Source organism: Nicotiana attenuata, unplaced genomic scaffold (assembly GCF_001879085.1).
Source record: "Nicotiana attenuata strain UT unplaced genomic scaffold, NIATTr2, whole genome shotgun sequence".
NCBI classification, from domain to species: Eukaryota; Viridiplantae; Streptophyta; class Magnoliopsida; order Solanales; family Solanaceae; genus Nicotiana; species Nicotiana attenuata.
Window position 1 is genome coordinate 238,715 of NW_017671191.1, and position 20,373 is coordinate 259,087.

Consider the following 20,373-nt stretch of genomic DNA (forward strand, 5'->3'; position numbering starts at 1 on the left):
ACTATTACTTATTAGCTACTATTTACACCAAAAATGAAAAGAAACAGACTCAAACCCTTAAGAAGGTTGTCATGCCATCCATCATCGGGAAGAGCCACCCGGTTCACACAAACTCCACCTTTGAAAAGAACCGTTGCATTAAGAAAACCAAAGGCTTGTTGAACACAAAAACTCGTAAAATAAGAAACTACGAACCGAAAAAGAAGCTACTAAATGAAATAAGAAGCTATGCTCATAAGGAAAATTGCAAAAGAAGCTATGAAGTAAAATGCAGAAAGTAAACTAAATATGTACAATAGGGGAATTAGCCGAATATACATAAGAGGGATGAATATATACATGAAAAAGTAACTTTATATACATACCGAAATTGGAAAATAGCTAAAAGTGTAACAAAGTTATGTACATACCAAAAGTGCAAAATAAGCATAAAGGAGAAAATAGTATCATCATTACAGACCAACTACCAATTCATCAAAAAGTAGGGCCACCCCCTCAAATGAAAGCTAGCATTGTCCTCAATGCTAACTAACCAAAAATAATATCAAAAAGAGAGGGTTAGAGAGTAAAGAAAACTCCCTATGGGTCCTCCGTCTGCATGGGGTCCTATGGCTGGGTGCCTGGATCATCTGGCAAGGGGTCCTGTGGATGGCTAGAGGTACCTCCCTCTGGCTCCTCCAGCTGAATCTCTACATCATCTACTCGGGGCATCACTCTCCTCCTCTTGGGCTCTCTCTCAATTGCCTGCTCCTGAACCTGCTCTGTCTGAGCTGCTGGAGGCTGGTCATGTAATAGTAGCTCCAAAGGTAAGTGGTCAGTTGCCTTCATCTTCTCCACCCCCCCCCCCCCAACTCCTTCACAGACTCCTTCGAGGCCCGAGTCTTCTTCAGCTTCTTTGTGTGCTTGCTCAGCTCCTTAAGTGATTTTCCTTGAACTGCTAGAGCATCCATTATAAGTTTTTAGTTCTCCAAGAGCTTCTTCTCGTTGTCCAGAAGCTCCTTGAGAGACTCCTCTACCGAAGCTGGCACCTGAGGCTGAGCGGGGTCTGACTGGGCTGCCACAGAACTGGATAGCACAGACAGCTTAGAAGTTGCTGCCTGCATCCAGTTGTTGATACTGGAGAGTGTTTGGCGCGAATTGTGAGCCGTCAATAGATATGCTGAGGAGGATGGAACTGCTGAAGGCATGGAGGTAGATGGTCCGGAGGCAAGATCTGGTATGGCAGTGGGAGGCTGTGAAGTAGTGACCACCACTACTGGCTCTTCAGACTGGCTAGTAGAAGTAGCAGCTTTGCCCTTGGATTCCTTAGATTTCGGGTTGTCTGGACTCTTCAGGCTGTACCATGAAAAGGGCAACTTGGGTTTTACCTTGACATCAAAGTTTCTTTTCTCCACCTCCTGATCTTCCAAGTACATGGTAAGGAAGTTCGGGAATGGGTACGATCTATCACCCTCATTGACCACTCTGGTGATCACCCTAGACATGATATTCCCGACATTAATCGGGAACCCCGCCATAATAGCCGCCACTATAATCACCCGGGAGACCGGCAAGGTGTTTTCATGAGTAGTGGGGTCTAGCCTGCTGCATACGAAAGTCTCCCAACCCTTCGCCTCAAAGTTTAGGGTGTTCCTCAAGATAGGAACCCCTGCTGCCAACCATGCTGGGGTGGTATCCGGGAGAGCCAGGTAGATGCCAACCACGGGCGGGATGCCTCATCCATCGCCACCTTCTCCAAGTATAATGTCTCATCTTCATCATTAAAGCCAGGTAGTCATTGATCGTTTTTCCATCAAACTTAACTTTCAAATTGCGCACCTTAGTCACTTTTGCATCCTTCTTGATGTGGGAGGCGTTGGCGTAGAATTCCTTAACCAGGTGCTCATTAGCATCCCACACCTTACCAGTGAAGTAATCCCATCCCACTCGTTCATTGAAATGTTGCTTCACGTTGGGGTTGTGAGGCAGGAGATCCCGCTCTATGAATTGGCACTCATGAATAAGTGACCTTAAAGGCCACCACTCCCTGAACTTGTGATATGCGAGCTCACTGACAAACCTCCTTCGCCACACTTCAGGGTTTCTTGTTCTTCCACTCCCCCGGGTTGGGTCACACCCCCTTCCTCCTCATCCAGTACCTCATCATCTACGGGATCCTGTCCAGGAGACGAAGCTGTAGGTGAGGTTGAAGCTGAAGACTCACTACCCTCTNCGCTAGTGTTTTGTTCAGCTAGTCGATGATCGAGTACTCCTTGGCCTGTATTTTTCTCCAAAGTTCATCTGGACCTATCTCAATGATGGATGGCCGGTTGGATGCCTGCTTGCTGGACTCAGCTAGGTACTTATGGGTATAGACTTTCCCCGTTCTTGTCATTCACTGTGCTGCAATAGTCTCTTCGAACCTGGCCTTGCCTTTCCTCATAGCCTCGGCAGTGTAATCCCAGGGTATAGCTTTTGTGTGGAATGATGGCATGACGAACATTGTCACTGGGATTGGTGCGACCACCTTTACTTCGAATGGGACATGTTCTTTGGGTGGAAAAATTGCAACTTCAAGTGGTACTGGTGCTTTTGCTGATGGCGCTGCTTTGAACTCAAGAGGGATAGATGCATCTACCTCAGTGACCTCAGATGGTTGGATCTGGACCATGATGGGGTTGAGGGTAACTGCTGGCTTCTTTGGATCATTGCCTTCCGTGATCAAACCGATGGATTCCTCGGGATCCCAATTCCTCCACTTTAATCATGTAAATATCCCCGCCCATATAGTCCGGCAGAGGGTTGTTGCGGACATTTTGGGGCTAGGGTTCTTTTGCCACGATAACCGTTATTATCGNGAGGTACTAGAGACACCTCATCTTCTCCATATCATCAACCTCCTCCCCCGGTGGAATATTTCCAAGAGGATCATTGTTTGCCATTTTGTACCTGAATTGATGATTCACACACGTTAGTAAAATAGAAGGAAAGAAAAATAAGACACTAAACTAGTTAGATAGATAGCCAAAACTGTTTATCTCCCCGGCAACGGCGCCAAAAAGTTTATCGGGGCCAACCCTACACCACTATAGAGTGGCAAGAGCGGTCGATGTAGCTTTTACCCGAAGAGTCGGGATCGAATCCATAGAGAGCTAAGAAAGGTTTGGAATTGGGTTCCTATCTAATCTAGCAATGTCCTATGTTTTCAATTGCACTTCCAATCATTCTTGTTTGTTCACTATTCTAATTTTTATACTAATGATGCAAGTAATTAGACTAAGTATGATATTTTTGTAAGGTTTTCTTAATTAATGGAAAGGCACTAGGGAAGTGACTTACTCCTAGGTGAGTACCTAACGGGATCTAAAACTTAGGGCAAAATTGTTATAGTTGGGATGTGATATAGCCAATGCACGAAACTACTCACTCTATACCTCTCGGTAGTTTGAGTGACTTTGCCCTAATTGGCTTTCTCAAGTCCAATTGGGTGTTCATATTGTGCAAGCAAAGTTGGCTCAAGTCGGGTATTACTACTCTAGGTTTAACCCTTTAATTTGGGCTATCAATCTCTTGAATGAGATAGAATATGTACTCCAATTCCTTGTTGGCCTGAATTTCCTAAACTTGGGCTCTCTTTCTCAAGAAGAGCCTAAGTCAAAAAGGCACAAATTAATGTTTGCAACCACCAATTCAACATTAAAAGCACAAATTAGGCCAAATATCATTCATCCATAAACATTAAAGCCCTAAAATGGAAGACCCATTAAATACCCACACTAGGGTTGAGCCACAACCCTAGGGTCTAGCTACTCATAATAATTTAAGAAATCAAAGATTGAGATGAATAATAACCCATAAAAATTAATTACAAGATAAAAGTCTAAGATTAATTGCTAAACTAGCTATAAAATTACTCAAAAAGGCAAAAGTAGGCGGTTCGCTTGCTCAGCTAAACAACAGATGACCTAAAAATATGAAAAAGAAGTATTTATACACAAGTAAATTTTTCGGACAAAAATGCCCCTACGGAGGTACCACTGACAGCGGAAATGGACTGCTTCGTAGTGAGCCTACCGCGACCGCATAAAATCGATCGCGGACCGCGGTCTTCACCCTTCAGCTCAACTTCAGACTCTCTGAATCTCTCCTCCGCTGACCGTGATAAAACGATTGTTGTCGCGGTAGAGGCACCGCTTTCCACCGCGGTCAGCGGTGACTTGAAAAGCCTCAGATTGCATCTCTCTGAATCTTTGCCACCGCGGACCGCGGTAAATGCTCTGCTGTCGTGGTAGAGGCACCGCTGCCGCATAAAAGCACCGCGGTTAGCGGTGACTTGCAATCCCAAAAATGCATCTCTCTGAACCTTGCCACCGCGGACCGCGAGATCAAGACCGCTTGAGCGGTGGACCTACCGCGTCCGCGGTTGATTTTCCGTTGTAGCGCTCAGTTGACTCAACTTTGCACTTGTGTAGGTTTCACTCCTTTTTGAGCTGGTTTTTGACTTCATTGTCTCTTTTTGACCAAACACTGCAAACAAGCATAACATGTTAGCTTTCGGGATTACTTGTTTACACTTTTAATCCAAAACTTAAGCAAAAAGGAGTGTAAAATAGACTAGAATCCCTAGTTATCAGTCGTTCAACCTTTTCTTTAAGTTTTGAATGATAGCTTTGTTTGTTGATTTGGCATGTCCGTTCCCACTCGGGTGGTACGGTGTTGATAATATCCTCTTTATTTTGTGTGCTTCGAGGAAGTCCGTTACCTTGTTGCCAACGAATTGCTTCCTGTTGTCGCATACGATTTCGGCAGGTATCCCGAATCAACGCATGATGTGATCCCAGATGAAGTCAATGACTTATTTTTCTCTGACCTTCTCGAAGGCCTGCGCTTCCACCCATTTAGAAAAGTAGACAGTCATAAACAAAATAAATTCAGCTTTACCTGGGGCCGTTGGTAGAGGGCCCATGATGTCCATTCCCCATTTCATGAAAGGCCAAGGGGACAAGACTGAGTGAAGTTGCTCCCCGGGCTGATGAATCATCGGTGCGAACCTTTGACATTTATCACACTTTCTAACAAACTCCTTAGTACTTTTTCCATTCTATCCCAGTAATACCCTGCTCTAATAATTTTGCGAATCAAAGACACGGCGCCGGAGTGGTTTCCATAAGTGCCTTCGTGGATTTCTCTTAAAACATAATCGGTGTCCCCCGGCCCTAAACATACCGCCAATGGTCCATCGAACGTCCTCCTGTACAATGTTCCATCTTCATCCAATGTGAACCTAGCAGCCTTGGTTCGTAGAGCCCTTGACTTTTTATGATCAGATGGGAACTTTCCACTTTTCAAATATTCGATATACTTATTCCTCCAACCCCAAGTCAAACTTGCAGAATTTATCTCGACATGACCCTCCTCGACCACAAATCTTGATAATTGGACGATAGTCCCCCGGACGATACCACCTTCTTCAACTGATGACCCCAAGTTAGCAAGTGCATCAGCCTCACTGTTTTGTTCTCGAGGCACATGATCTAGTGTCCACTCCTTGAAGCGGTGCAAGGTTACCTATAGTTTGTCCAAATATCTTTGCATCCTATTCTCTCGAACTTCGAAGCTTTTGTTTACTTGGTTCACCACCAACAGAGAATTGCACTTGGCTTCAATGACTTCTGCCCCCAGGCTTTTAGCTAGCTCGTGACCTGCAATCATGGCCTCATACTAGGCCTCATTATTAGTCAACCTAGAAGTTTTGATAGATTGTCTAATAGTACTACGTGTAGGTGGCTTCAAAACAATGCCTAGCCCGAACCCTTTCACATTCGAGGCACCGTCCGTGAAAAGGGTCCATACCCCTGATGACGTACCCGATTTTAGCAGGAGTTCTTTCTCCACTTCGGGTACGAGGGTCGGCGTAAATTCTACCACGAAGTCAGCTAGGATTTGAGAGTTGATGGTCGTTCGGGGTTGATACTCGATATTGTACCCGCCAAGTTTGACGGCCCCTTTGGCCAATCGGCCTGATAGCTAGGGTTTATGCAAACATTTCAAAGAGGGTAAATGGTTAACACACATATGGGGTTACACTCGAAATATGGCTTTAACTTTCTGGATGCGCTTATGAATGCTAGTGCTAATTTTTCTAAGTGTGGATATCTAGTTTCAGCATCTCCTAGAGTTCGACTCACGTAATAGACAGGGAACAGCGTACCTTGCTCTTCCCGAACTAGTACCCCAAGTACCGCTATCTCGGACACTGCCAAATATAAGTAAAGCTTTTCATCTACCTTCAGAGTGTGAAGCAGAGGTGGGATCGACAAGTATCGCTTCAATTCCTCCAATGCTTGCTGGCATTCCGGGGTCCATGCGAATCATTTTTCTTTTTAAGTAATTAAAAGAACCCGTGGCTTCGATCCGATGACCACAAAATGAATCGATCCAAGGCGTCTATTCATCCTGTTAGCCTTTGCACGACTTTCACACTATCTACGGTAGTGATATCTTCGATGGCCTTGATTTTTTCGGGGCTGATTTCGATTCCCCGATTTGATACCATGAAGCCGAGAAACTTGCCCGAGCCGACTCCGAAGGCACATTTTTCTGGGTTAAGCTTCATGTTGTACTTCCTTAAGATTTTGAATGTTTCCTGCAAATGAGTTAAATGGTCCTCTGCGCGCAGGGACTTAACTAACATATCGTCAATATAAACTTCAATTGATTTACCTATCTGTTCCTCGAACATTTTGTTAACTAGGCGTTGGTACGTGGCTCTAGAATTTTTTAGCCCGAAGGGCATTACATTGTAACAGTACGTTCCAAACTTAGTGATAAACGAGGTCTTCTCCTGGTCCTCCGGGTTCATTTGAATTTAGTTGTACCCGGAGTAGGCATCGAGAAAGGTAAGGATCTCGTGGCCAGCCGTGGCATCGATCATGCGGTCGATGTTAGGCAGTGGAAAGGAGTCTTTAGGACATGCCTTGTTCAATTCCTTATAATTTACACACATTCTAAGTTTGTTCCCTTTTTTAGGGACTACAACTACGTTGGCTAACCACTCGGGATATTTTACCTCCCGACCTTATCTTAAGAAGTTTAGTTACCTCATCCTTTATGAATGCATGCTTCACCTCGGACTGGAGCCTTCTTTTTTGCTTTACTGGCTTGAACCTGGGGTCGAGGCTCAACCGGTGTGTTGTTATTTCCGGTGGGATCCCTGTCATATCTAAATGGACCAAGCAAAATAATCCACATTATCGATAAGGAATTGAATGATTTTCTTCCTGAGTTCGGGGGTTAACCCCGTTCCCAGGTATACCTTTCTCTCTGGCATATACTCGATCAATATGACCTGTTCCAGCTCCTCAACTGTTGCTTGGTTGCATCTGACTCTTCCAGAACAACGAAAGTTCGAGGAGTAAGGAAATCCTCCTCTTCTTCTTTGATTACCTGTTTTTTCGATTCGGTCGACGTTGGGGACGGTGATTGCTATTTGGCCGTCTGCTTATCTTTGGTGCTCGATTTTTTAGAGGCCGAAGACTCTGGTATCGGTGTCACCTCATCGACTACAAACATTTCCTTTGCAGTGTGTTGTTCTTCGTAAACTGTTTTCACACTATCCACTGTTGGGAATTTCATCATCTGATGAAGGGTTGAAGGTACTGCCCTCATGTTGTGGATCCATGGCCTCCCGAGTAGAGCGTTATATGTCATGTCGCCTTCAATGACATGGAATTTTGTATCTTGGATGGTCCCGGCCATGTTCACTAGCAGGATTATCTCCCCCTTCGTCGTTTCACTCGCTATGTTGAAGTCGTTTAAGACTCGAGATGCAGGTACAATTTGGTTCTGTAGGCCGAGTTGCTCTACGGCCCTTGATTCGATTATGTTTGCTGAACTACCTAGATCCACTAGAACGCATTTAACTTGAATTTTATTTAACAAAATAGAAATTACAAGGGCGTCATTATGCGGCTGAGAAATGCCTTCCGCTTCCTCGTCATTGAACGATAGGATGCCCTCGGGCACATAACTCCGAGTTTGTTTTTATTTGGTAATCAACACCTTGCTACGTTTGAATATAGGCCCCTGTGAAACATCGACACCACCAACGATCATATAAATTACATGTTGCGGCTCTTCCTACTCATTCTTTTTGTTGGCATCTCTTTCTTTGAAGTGTTTCTTAGCTCGATCACTGAGAAACTCTCGAAGATGACCCTCATTGAACAGTCGAGCTACCTCCTCCCTCAGCTGCCTTCAGTCTTCCGTCCTATGGCCATGTGTGCCATGATATTTACACATCAAGTTTGGATTTCTTTGAGAATGATCGGTTTGTATAGGGTTGTGTCTTTGATCCTTCCGATGGCCAATACGATGCCCGATGCATCGATACTGAAATTATACTCCGATAACCGAGGCGCTTCTGCGGGATCAGTATGTTTTATCAAAACCATTCTTACTCGTAAGTCCCCGAGAGTGTTGACCTCGATCATTTCTTCGATCGTTCCGAGAAGGGTTATGTCCCGAACCGTTATTTCTTCGATCTGCGACATATGGCTGATATCGTTCCCTATTTGATTTCGGTTCCCTGTCTGTATCCCTCGGGGCCTTAACTGCCAATCTATTAGGATGAGCCGAACCCGAGGGGGCTCCTAGCTGGTCATCCTCGACCCTGATCTTTGATTGGTAACGATTATGTACATCTGACCAAGCCACAGCTGGATACTCGATCAGATTTTGCTTCAACTGTCGTGACACAATCGAACTCCACTCGTTCAACCCCTGTGTAAAATCTTACACGGCCCAATCATCCGGGACCGGCAGCAATTCCATTCGCTCCATTTGAAATCGGGATACGAACTAGGGGTGTGCATTCGAATCGGTTTATCGAAAAATCGAATCGATTATTTATTATCGGTTTATCGATTTATCGATTTCGATTTCGATTTCAAAATTTTCCTTATCGAGTTATCGATTTCGATTTCGATTTTATCCTCTTCGGTTATCGGTTTATTGATAAACCGATAAGATATTCTAAAAAGACAAATATACCCTTATTCTATAATATCCTTTCCTTTACCCTAAGTCCCTAACCCTATTATTTCCTCTACCTATTCTTCAGCGCCGCTTTTACCTTTCTCCCTCTCTCCCGCGAACTACAAACCCGGCAGAGAAAGTGAGTTCGGCGAGTTCCGGCGAACTCCGACGAACTCCCCTAGTTGTACAGGTTGCAACACTCATAGTTATGAAAATCTTGATGCAAGAGGAAGGGCTGGACTATTGTTGTGCTTTTACTGAACGTTTTCTGGCAGTGGTACAAGCCTTGAGTCGACTAGTTGAAAAACTTTCTGTAAACCCTTGTTTGTAGCTGCTAAAATATGTTGTCCAATGTTATCTAAGTCTTTCGCAAGTAGCAAGGTTAGGCGAGTAAAACTTTTTGTCCCTGCTAATGGTTATTTCATCTCTAATTATCCATTGTATTTTATGCGAATTATTGTTTGATCTTCTTTGTAATACAGGGTATGTGATGTATTGAGATACAATTTTCCTCCGCAGCTAATTGACAACACTTTTCACATTCTTCTTCGTATGAGTCCATCAGCTTCTTTCCTCCACACACTTTTCTCTCTCCGTGCCTTTGTTACAATTTCAAGCATCAGCAGATTTCACCTCCGTATCCATTCCAAGAGACCTTCTCTCTCTGTCATTGACCTCTCTTCAGGTACCCTTTTTTCTTTGATGTAGAAATGGGTATTTTTCTTTATTTGCGTATTCTTTTGTAGTCATCATATATGCTTCTTCAACTCCATTTTGTCCATATTAGTTAGGCGTGTTTATAGCAAGATACTTTCCTTGGAATCCCGTAAATTTTCTTATTGGTGTAATCGATAAGCCCCAAAAATCGATAAATCGAAAAAATCGAAACCTTATTGAAACGATAACGATAAGCATATGTACAAATCGATAATCGATAAGTAATTATCAAAAGGGTCAAAATCGAATCGATAAATCGAATGCACACCCCTAATACGAACTCCCTTAGCATCTCATCATTCCTCTGTCTTATCTTAAAGACGTCCGATTTCCTTGTCGCAACCTTTATGGCCCCGGCGTCTGCCTTTACGAAGGCGTCTGCTAATATAGCAAACGAATCGATAGAATTTGGTGGCAAGTTGTGATACCAAATCATTGCTCCTTTTGGAAAAGTTTTCCCAAATTTTTTCAACAAAACTGACTCGATCTCATAATCATTTAAGTCGTTTCCTTTAATCCCGCAAGTGTACGAGGTAATGTGTTCATTAGGATCGCTCGTCCCGTTGTACTTAGGTATATCGGGCATATGGAACTTTTTAGGAATAGGCTTTGGAGCCACACTCGGAGGGAATGGCTTTTGTACGAATTTCTTGATATCCAATCCTTTCAAGACCGGGGTTGCTCCCCGTATTTGATCGACACGGGAGTTATACGTCTCCACCTTTTTGTCATTATCCTCAATCTTTTTCTCCCCCGACTCAATTCTTTTGGTGAGTTTCTTCGAGCATCCTCATAATCATGGGGTCAGTCCCCGAGCCATTACCGTTTGATCTTTCAGGCACCGGCTCAGTACGGCGAGTGATTTCTGGTTCGACCACACTTGGAGTTTTATGCTGACTTCGAAGCTGAGCGATAGCAACCTGTTGAGCTTGTAGCATCTCGAATATTACTTGGAGGCTAACTCCCCCATCTCTTACACCCTGTGTTCCTTGGCCACCAGATCGGACTTCCCTGCGTACACTTCCTCCGGGGTCTGCGCTTAAATCCGCATTCAAAGCAATGTGTGAACTAACATCGACTGCCTCCACATTCGGCACTTCCCTAGGATTAATCGGTGGTACACCGGCTCCCGGGGCAATTACATTGTTGTTTTCCCCGTGAAATCCAAGGCCATCACCGTTGTGTACGGGTGCGTTTTGTGAGTTTGACATGTTTTAACCTGAGAACAAAAATTCTTGACAAGAACAAGTGTGAAGATAACGTGTGTTACCAGAATCAGTATTGAAATAATCACTATTATCTTCAGCCCCATGGTGGGCGCCAAACTGTTTACCTTGAAAATACGAGTAACAACTAAACTTGTTTGTGGTTTTTAAGATACGTGATTTAGTTCAATACTAACTAATAACTAAGAAATCAAACGTATAAATTAGAGAAGAAAGTTGAATCAAACCAGTGCTTAAGCAAGTCTTGACCTCGAGCTAGATGGCCTCGAGGTAGGTCAGCCAGAACAGTAAAGTAAAGACAATAAAGTTAAGAGACAATTCTGATGAGTAATGAGCAAGAAAGTAAGAGAGTATATTCTTTTGCCAATGATTGATGATCAGTTACAAATGATTGGGGTCCCTTTTATATAGTAGGGGAACCCTAAAATAAGGTACATTTTTATTAACAGTAAGGAATCTTATTGGGACAGCTATCTAACCGCCTAGTACGGATTCGTACTAACTCGTACAAATCTATTCCGGAATTTACGCCATGATTTTGGGGATGTGGCGGGAATCTTGCTCTTTCTGTTACAAACCTATAACGGCATCATCTCGGGGTTGGTCATACTCGGCTTCGGTGCTCGTCGCGTACTTTGATCTTCAAGCCTTACATTCTGCCCTCGGGCTCGAACCCGGCCCATATCGAGTTTGTTCCTCGATGCGAGCCCTCGAGCCTACAAAATCGGGGACACATGATTTTACCGTATACAATTTACTAGTAATACAAACGAAAGAATGCAACAGAAACAAGACTATTGGATGATTTAATTCAAAAATTCCTATAAAGGCCATCTGGATCTAAACACTTGATTTAATGATTCATCGGAAGCCAAAACGGTTGATTTTATCTCCCAACCGTGTCCCATGTAAGGTTGATTGACAACTGGTTTCTTCTGTTCCTCTACATTGTCACAAAATTGTAATTGGAATACTCAAAAACTTAAAAGATAGAGAAGCTCAAAAGTACTTGCCTGCCACTACTCAAATGCTCAGTCAATTATCCTAAACTATCTCCTAAAGCACTTTACTTTCGTTTGTAACAACAAAATCACTGAACTATGCCTACTGCACTTAGAAGGTCACTCAACAACATTTTCTAAATTTTGGAATGCCAAATACCTATTTTACCCTCTAAATTAATAAACATTTATCTTCTTTTTATTTTTTAAACTTTTTAATATTATGATTTTTCCTTTTTAATTTATATTATGGACTTACCTATAGAATAAATAAATATTATTTATAAATTAAAAATAAAAAATATTTAAACATATATAATGCTGGAATAACAAAATAATAAGCATAGTAAAAAAAATTAATTAGAATAATTTGTTAGTAATAATAATTTTACTATTAACAATAAAAATTCAAAAATTTATTTACACAATTCAGAATAAAAAAAATAAAGGTTGTAAAATATATATTCCATGCACGTAATATAAAAATAATTATTTAAATAAAAATATTTTTATAATATGCATTATATATTCTTGAAAATTATGCTCAATTATATTATATATATTCCATGCGCAACTTAATATAGCATATTTTACCCTATACAGATAGTCTCTGCTTTCCGGTGACATATATTTGTGTCGTCGGAAAGTTTGTAGAAACATAATGATATAATTGAGCATAATTTTTAAGAATATATAATGTATATTATAAAAATACCTTTATTTAAATAATTATTTTTATATTACGTGCATGGAATATATATTTTACGACCTTTATTTTCTTTCATTCTGAATTCTGATAATAAATTTTTGAATTTTTTTTGTTAATACTAAAATTATTGTTACAAATAAATTATTCTAATTAATTTTTTATTGTGCTCATTATTTTGTTATTCCAGCATTATTGATGCTTAAAAACTTTTTATTTTTTTAATTTAGAAATAATATTAATTTATTCTATAGGTAAGTCCATAATATAAATTAAAAAGGGAAAATAATAATATTAAAAAGTTTAAAAAAATAATAAAGAAGATATAATTGAGAGGGTAAATTAGGTATTTGGCAATACAAAATTTGAAAAATATAGTTGAGTGACGTTCTGAGTGCAATAGGCATAGTTCAGTAACTTTATTGTTACAAATAAAAGAAAAGTGACTTTAGGAGATAATTTGAGATAGTTGAGTGACGTAATTGACTTGCCGCAGACATAGGAATACATAGAAGTAAAATTGCTTAACTAGGCCGATTTACTGGAACTAAGAAGCCATCTTCAACCACAAATGAACAATTATTTGAAAAAGAGAAACTTTCAGAATCTACTATGTTTTAGTGGTTATTAACTAGTTGTAGCTACCATTTACTATATTACTTCCTATAGCTATGTTTTTAGATTTTTTAGAGTGTATTCGATGTATTTAAGATACTGTATTCATGAATACAGTAGCATTTCTAGGCGTGAAATAGGGGATTACAGCTAGACAGATTTTTGTATTCGAGTGTATTCGACGGTATTCATGGCGTGAAACATGGGATTACAGCTGGACAGATTATTGTATTCGACTGTATTCACGGCGTGAAACAGGGGATTACACTGTTTTAAAACGGAAAGTGAATCAATTAACATAATAGACTCCTAATATAACTCAACAAACTCAATTATAACACACAAATTTTGTATTTCCAGTTATAAAAAAGATTCTCAACCGAAAAACACCCCCAAAAACATAGCAATCTTCAAGAGAAATTATATAATACATATGAATACATAAATTATATTAATTAAAAAAAATATATGAAATACATTCATGGAAATATAGCGAGACAGTGAATACGATGAAATTCATAGAATACAGCGGGATACATTGAAATACAATGAAAAAAAGACAATGAATACAACGAAATACATAGAATACAGCGAGATACATTGAAATACAATGAAAAAAATACAATGAATATAATGAAATACAGCGAGATACATTGAAATATATTAACGAAAAATTCAAGTTGCTCAGCCCCCACTCCGTCGTCTTTGTTCAAGAACAACCCTAATGTCGTCTCGTTGAAGTAGCATCAGTATCCAGTCCTCGCTCGCCGTCACCGTTGCCTCTGGTTGCCGAAGATTAGCACGTAATTACCGGCGAAATAACGGAGGTTTTTGTTCATCCGATATGTTGCGTCAGTGAATGAGATTGGGAGGCTGAGGGCGGCGATATCAACGAATAACGGCCACGGTCGAAACGGTGACGGTGGCAATTGCTCCAGCGTCCAGCGGAGGAGAAAACATCGGGAAGTAGAGAGAGAGAGAGAGAGAGAGAGAGAGAGAGAGAGAGAGAGAGAGAGAGAGAGAGAGAGAGGGAGAATAGATATGGGGTAGGGGATAGGAGAAATTTGAGGGGATATGAGAGAGAATAATAATGCAAAGTTTATTTTATGGCTTAAGGGTATGAGGTGACCATAAATAGATTTGGCTATAAAAAATCAAAAGATAACTATGAAATATAATTTTTTAAAAGGGTATTTATTTAAAATAAATAAGGTATCAACCTTTGCTTTTGCTATAGGAGGTAACTAATCCTTTGAAAAATCTTGTGATACTCCTGTTTTCGGAGCTTTGTGGACACTTTGTAACACCAATTATTGTCAATACTCAAAAATCATAGCACGGAAATAAAGCACTAGCCTCTACATATCAGTCGAATTAGGTAGTAAAGTTACTTCAAATGTTATACTGTCCATTAAAGGGAAAAATGACATTAGTTAATGAATACACATTTCACTACAATTTGGTGTAAACACTCAAGTGTTTTTCCTGATGAATATTGAGGACCCATCCGATTTGCCAAAGGCATTTCATTCCTTTGCGTGCCATCCTGATTAGTTTGCCTGCTATTACTTGCCACATCAACTATCAAGACCACCAATTAGTACTTTCATATCCGACAATGTCATGCATAGTGATACAAGACCATAAACATATCATAAGTTACAAAGTTGGTAATCAGTTCACCTATCAACCTAATTGTATAGAACCTGTGTACACTATGTTACAAGGAGCTGTTGCTAGGGGCATTCAGCTAATATCCTCCTCAATTTTACATATCAACGGGAACTAACAAGCTGCAACTCTTCTGTGAATAACATTATTGTAGAAGTTTCTTGTCCGAAAGAACAAAGCCAGGGCCACAAGAGCCCCAAAGAAAGTGGAAGCTGCCATGATAAAGAATGATAACATAAAGCAGTGTGTTCCAGTACACATGTTCCCTTCACCCGATGCTTCCTTATCGTAGATGTATCCAACTACCCACACAGACAGTAGGTAAGATCCCACAGGGCTTGCTACAGTTATGGTGTTAAATATTGTTCCCAGATGCCCTGCACCAAATATCTCAGAAGCTATTGTAGGCATTAGTGACCATTGTGATCCATAACAAATACCAACTATAACAGAGCCGGCATACAAAGCACCGGGCAGACCAGACGCAATTACAGCATGGCCAACAGTCATACCAGCCAGAGTAATGGCAATAAACAATGGCCTTGACCAACCAAGTGAGCGTAAGAAATAATCTGACACATAACCAGCTCCAAAGCGACCAAGAAAATTCCAGATACTCCAGAGAGAAACTAAAGTGTTTATCTCTAAAACTGTGTACCCAAGAGACCCTCCTATTTGGCTAATGTTATTAACTGTGGCCAGCCCTGATCCCATTCCACATGCAGTGGTAACAAACAAAAACCAGAAACAAGTGGTGCACATTGCCTGAAGAAGGTTCATATCTTCCCCCCACTCTGGAGTCTTCTCATTTCTCTCTCTCTCTTGATCAGCACCAGCAGGCAACTCGTCATAGTCATCATGACTTTGCCCCACGTCCACAACATGTGTCTGAGATCTATTTTGCTCATATGCCGGTGAGTTTTGCTCGAGTAAGTATTTAACTATTCTATAAGACTTTTCCTTGTGGGCACTGATTGCAACAGAGATCGGGGAAAGTAGCAAGAAAATGAGTACAGCGAAAGTGGTGATGCGAACAGACATTTGTAAAGAGAAGATATTTCCCACAATTATTACAGCCGTGAGATAAGAAGCCAGGACCAAAGCAATCAATGAGAAACCATTCAGATGCTTCTTCTCATCATCTTCATTTGTTTGCGCGATTGTCACGAACGACATAAGTAACACAGTAGTTATAGGAGGCAACAACGCCAATAACAGAAGATATGCAGTGGGCCTGTTTCTAAAGATTGTCTGATATACTTGAATTAAAATTGCTCCACTCAATCCGAGGAAACCCTGCACAGATGGAAAACAAATCAAAATCAAAGTAGCGGAAAAGGGAAGATAGATTGGAAGCAATATACCATAAACTAGATTAGTATCAAAAACCTTCTGAGATTCCAACTCATTACTCTCTGATCTCTCTGATCTTTCTTTTTTACTCTGAGACTTGGTGCTGAAATCAAAGGAATGGCAATTCCTTCTGTATTATGAAGAGAGAAGATACAATTAACTTCTTGAACGACTTGCCATCTTTAGTTAATTATTCGGAGACCAAATGAAATGACAAGCCAGAATATCATTAAGTCGACTATGCCTCAATCAAAACCTAGTTGAAGTTTGCTCTATTAAGGCACATTTCATATTACTGATTGCTTATTCTTTACTAAATTTTTATTTTAAGGCAAATTAAGAGTTCTCCAAAACTAGGTTTTCTATATCACACTTATTCCTAAACAGACATAAAAGTCTCTAAATAGAATGAAATTATTTAAAACTCTTAAGAATGAACTTTATGCAACTGTAATAACAACAACAGCAACTAAGCCCTGAATGCAATTGGTTGGTATCAACTATATACATCATTTGCTTCCTTGGGGTTTTGTGCTTAGGTAGATCCACATTGATTTTGGGATATTGTAGCTTTTTTTTTTTAAAATAACTTCTTCAATTTTATTTTAGGTCTAGCTCATTCCTTTCATCAATCTCATTTTGGTCAATAAATATGAAGGTCTACCCAAGATATTACTAAACCATCTCAAGTGACCACATTTTATCACTAATATGTGCTACTTGCACTTTTTGCCGGGCATGAGGAGCTACAAAGTCTTGCTGATATTCTTGGTGGGAATGTAGGTGAACTACCTACTGTATATCTGGGGATGCCATTGGGAGCCAAGAGCAAATCAAAAGGAATTTGGAATGGTGTGCTGGAGAAGTGTGAAAAGAAGCTAGCAAATTGGAAGAATCAATATCTATCTATGGGGGGTAGGCTAACTCTGATTAACTCTGTACTAGATGCCATGCCTACTTATATAATGTCTCTATTTCCAATTCCAGTCAAATGTAGTGAAGAGAATTGATGCTTTAAGAAGAAATTTCCTATGGGAAGGCAACAGTGAGAAGAAGAAGCTCCACCTGGTTAAATGGAGTACTCTGACTACTAGCAAGAAGGCAGGGGGACTGGGAATCAAAAACCTAAGAGCTCAGAATCAGAGTTTGATGATGAAGTGGCTATAGAAATTTACTGCAGATGAACAATCCCTGTGGAGAGAGGTTGTTACGGAGAAGTACGGAACGGAAGGAAAATGGACAACCAAATCAGTGAGAAGTCCATATGGTGTCAGTTTGTGGAAGTCAATCAGGAATCTTAGCCAATACTGATTATCAAATCCAAGTTCAAGGTAGGAAATGGTAGGAAGATTTCCCTGTGGGATGACAATCGGCTAGGCCAAGGACCATTGAAGGAACTCTATCCTGACATATATTCCTTGAATCAACAAGGACAAGCAACATTAAATGAGGCATGGACTAATCAAGGCTGGAATCTTACATTCAGAAGATTGCTAAATGATTGGGAAATTGATAGAGTAACTGACTTTTATAATACTTTGGAGCTATTTAGTGGTATCAACTCTAATCAAGATCTTATCATATGGCAAGGGAATAGGCAGGGGAAGTTTTCTGTTAGGCGTGCTTACAAGGAATTCAACTTGTCCAACAACCAGGTTGGTTGTTGGGCATGGAAGATGATATGGAAAGTAAAAATTCCATACAAGGTAGCTTGCTTTACATGGTTACTGGCAAAAGAAGCAGTACTAACACAAGACAACTTAATTAAAAGAGGATTCCACCTGTGTTCTAGATGTTACTTATGTGGAGAGAAGGCAAAGACAATTAGCCATCTTTTTTTTTTGCATTGCAAATTCACGGTACAAATATGGAGAATCTTCATCAGCTTAAGGGAATCTCATGGGCAATGCCGGGAAGAATTCATGATGTTCTAACCTGCTGGAATAAAAAGGGCAACATTTCTAGTTATAAAGAGAGATGGAGAATTGTTCCAGCATGCATATGGTGGACAATTTGGGAAGAGAGAAACCAAAGATGCTTTGAAGACAAGTCCAGTAACATCCAGAAGATAAAGATGAAATGTTTAGCTCTTTTCTATTTTTGGTGTAAAGGAAAGTTTTTGGAGGATCATGAATCCATATTTGATGTCCTAGATTCCTTGTGAGATGACCAAGGATTATTAGTGTTTATATCTTCTTTTTGGGCACTTTCTTTGTAAATATGGGTGATTTCACTATTTTAGTGAAGTCTTTTTATTAATATATAAATATGTTACCTTCTCAAAAAAAAATGACCATTTCAAGTTTTATCCAGCTTTTTATGACTGAACATCTATCATAACGCCCGTTTTTCTACAAATATTATCTTGTAAATATGTTAAAATTTCTGATTTTACAAATGTTCTATAAAATATACCTTTCACTTCGTTTTGTGAAACACTCCCATAGCACTCCTCAGTTTAAGTCATTCAATTTCAACTTTATGTGGCCATCATACCATTTCATTGGAAGATTGGATGTCGAAATCAAAACATTGTCTGCATTAAGGCACGACAATCCCATCTAATCTCATTTCATCATCGTTCTGATACGGGCCTGAAGTTGTAATGCATATCCTATCTTACTCTAAGGCGCGCTGCATTGCACGATTAGTCTACAACTCTATATTAATTGCACTGTCCAATTGATAAGAGTATAGGAAATTGAAGTCCATGACAAAGGCTGCAACTTAAATAAACATAAAATCGAAATCCATGACAAAGCTTGCAACTTAAATAAAAAGTTCACTCTTTCCCTAACCCTCAAGTTAGACGGATTGAGAGACGAACCTTCATGATGCCAACAATGGTGCCTCTGTAAGTAGGGAAATTGTGGACAGCAGTGACAACATTGGCCGTATTGAAGAAAGTCATAGCATGAGCAGCTAAAAGCATGTAGAGGCACATAACCAATAAAGGGGGTTTAGGCAGAATACCAACGACGGTCAACCACATAAGAAAGTAACCAGCAAAGCACTGAACAGCTCCGGCAAGCAGCACCACCCATGGGCCACCAAAACGGCGGCGGCGGACGGTGACAGAGGAGTATAGGAGGCCGGAAAGAATGCCGACATTGGCGCCAACATCTTTGAAAACAGAGACAACATCTAGGGCTGATTGATCGTATCCTTGGCTAGATTTGAGAGCGGAAGAGTAGATGGCGAAGGTGTAGAGTGAGCCGCTGGTACACTGGATCCAAATACTAGCCACTGTGGCTACCCATTTGGTGTTGATTTTGGCCTTGAAACTGGGATTGTAATCTGGGTCCAAGTCCATTTTTAGTTGATGAAGATATTCTAGGATTAACTCGACGTTTTCTTTCACACTAATTTGAGGTTTTCTGATTTCGTCAACATGTTGAGTTTTGACATTTTAGGGTGCCAAGTGTCTCTACGTTACACTACTTTATTCGTGCCATGTCAGAATGAATATACTCCATTGATTTTCTATAGCACGTGAACGTGTTTCTTTTCCTTCCATCCACCACATAAAATTTGATGGAAGATTTTTTTATACTTTTTTATTTTTTTTACTTTTTTTGAAATTATCGTTTGTTCAAAAATTTTAATTTTCACTTGAAGATGCATTTTAAAAATTTTCGAAAATTTGAAAAATTACAAAAAGTTATTTTTCAAAATTCACTCATAAAACTTCAAAAACAACCCAAGTTGAAATTTATGTCCGAACACAACTCTAAATTTCAAATATCGTTTTCACTTGAAAAATATTTTCGCCATTTTTTCGAATTTTACACATCTTATGTCCAAACGCCTAATAAATTTAAAAACTTTCTTCTTGGTCTTTGAAGTGGAACAATATTTACGCTATTTGCACACTGATCAGCTTCCACATGGAGAAAACACCGGTATTACAAGTTAGACAAAATCTATACTTTGAAGAGACTTGAACTAGAAACAAAACCCCTACTTGAATCACCATGTCAAAACTTTAACAATCTTTTGGACCTCATGGAATTAGAAAATTCATATTTTTACCTTTTACTTTTCTACAGAAAATTCATATTTTTACCCC

The 20,373-nt window shown here is 40.1% G+C and overlaps 1 protein-coding gene across 1 annotated transcript; it reads right to left on the minus strand.

Annotated features, from left to right (window-relative positions):
- Positions 1 to 14,667: 14,667 nt before the first annotated feature.
- Positions 14,668 to 19,730, minus strand: LOC109206568 (protein NUCLEAR FUSION DEFECTIVE 4-like). The gene is made up of 2 exons (XM_019369404.1): positions 19,132 to 19,730; positions 14,668 to 16,247 (listed from the first exon to the last, which is right to left on the minus strand). Exons 1-2 carry the CDS (start codon positions 19,615 to 19,617, stop codon positions 15,066 to 15,068), a joined length of 1,668 nt encoding a protein of 555 aa, XP_019224949.1. The 5' UTR covers positions 19,618 to 19,730; the 3' UTR covers positions 14,668 to 15,065.
- Positions 19,731 to 20,373: the final 643 nt, after the last annotated feature.

Bases quoted from the DNA above. Each gene is read 5' to 3' on its own strand.
- LOC109206568 (XM_019369404.1), bottom strand. From the start codon at position 19,617: ATGGACTTGGACCCAGATTACAATCCCAGTTTCAAGGCCAAAATCAAC. The intron at 16,248-19,131 runs GTTCGTCTCTCA...CCATCTGTGCAG, and splicing joins CCATTGTTGGCATCATGAAG to GGTTTCCTCGGATTGAGTGG.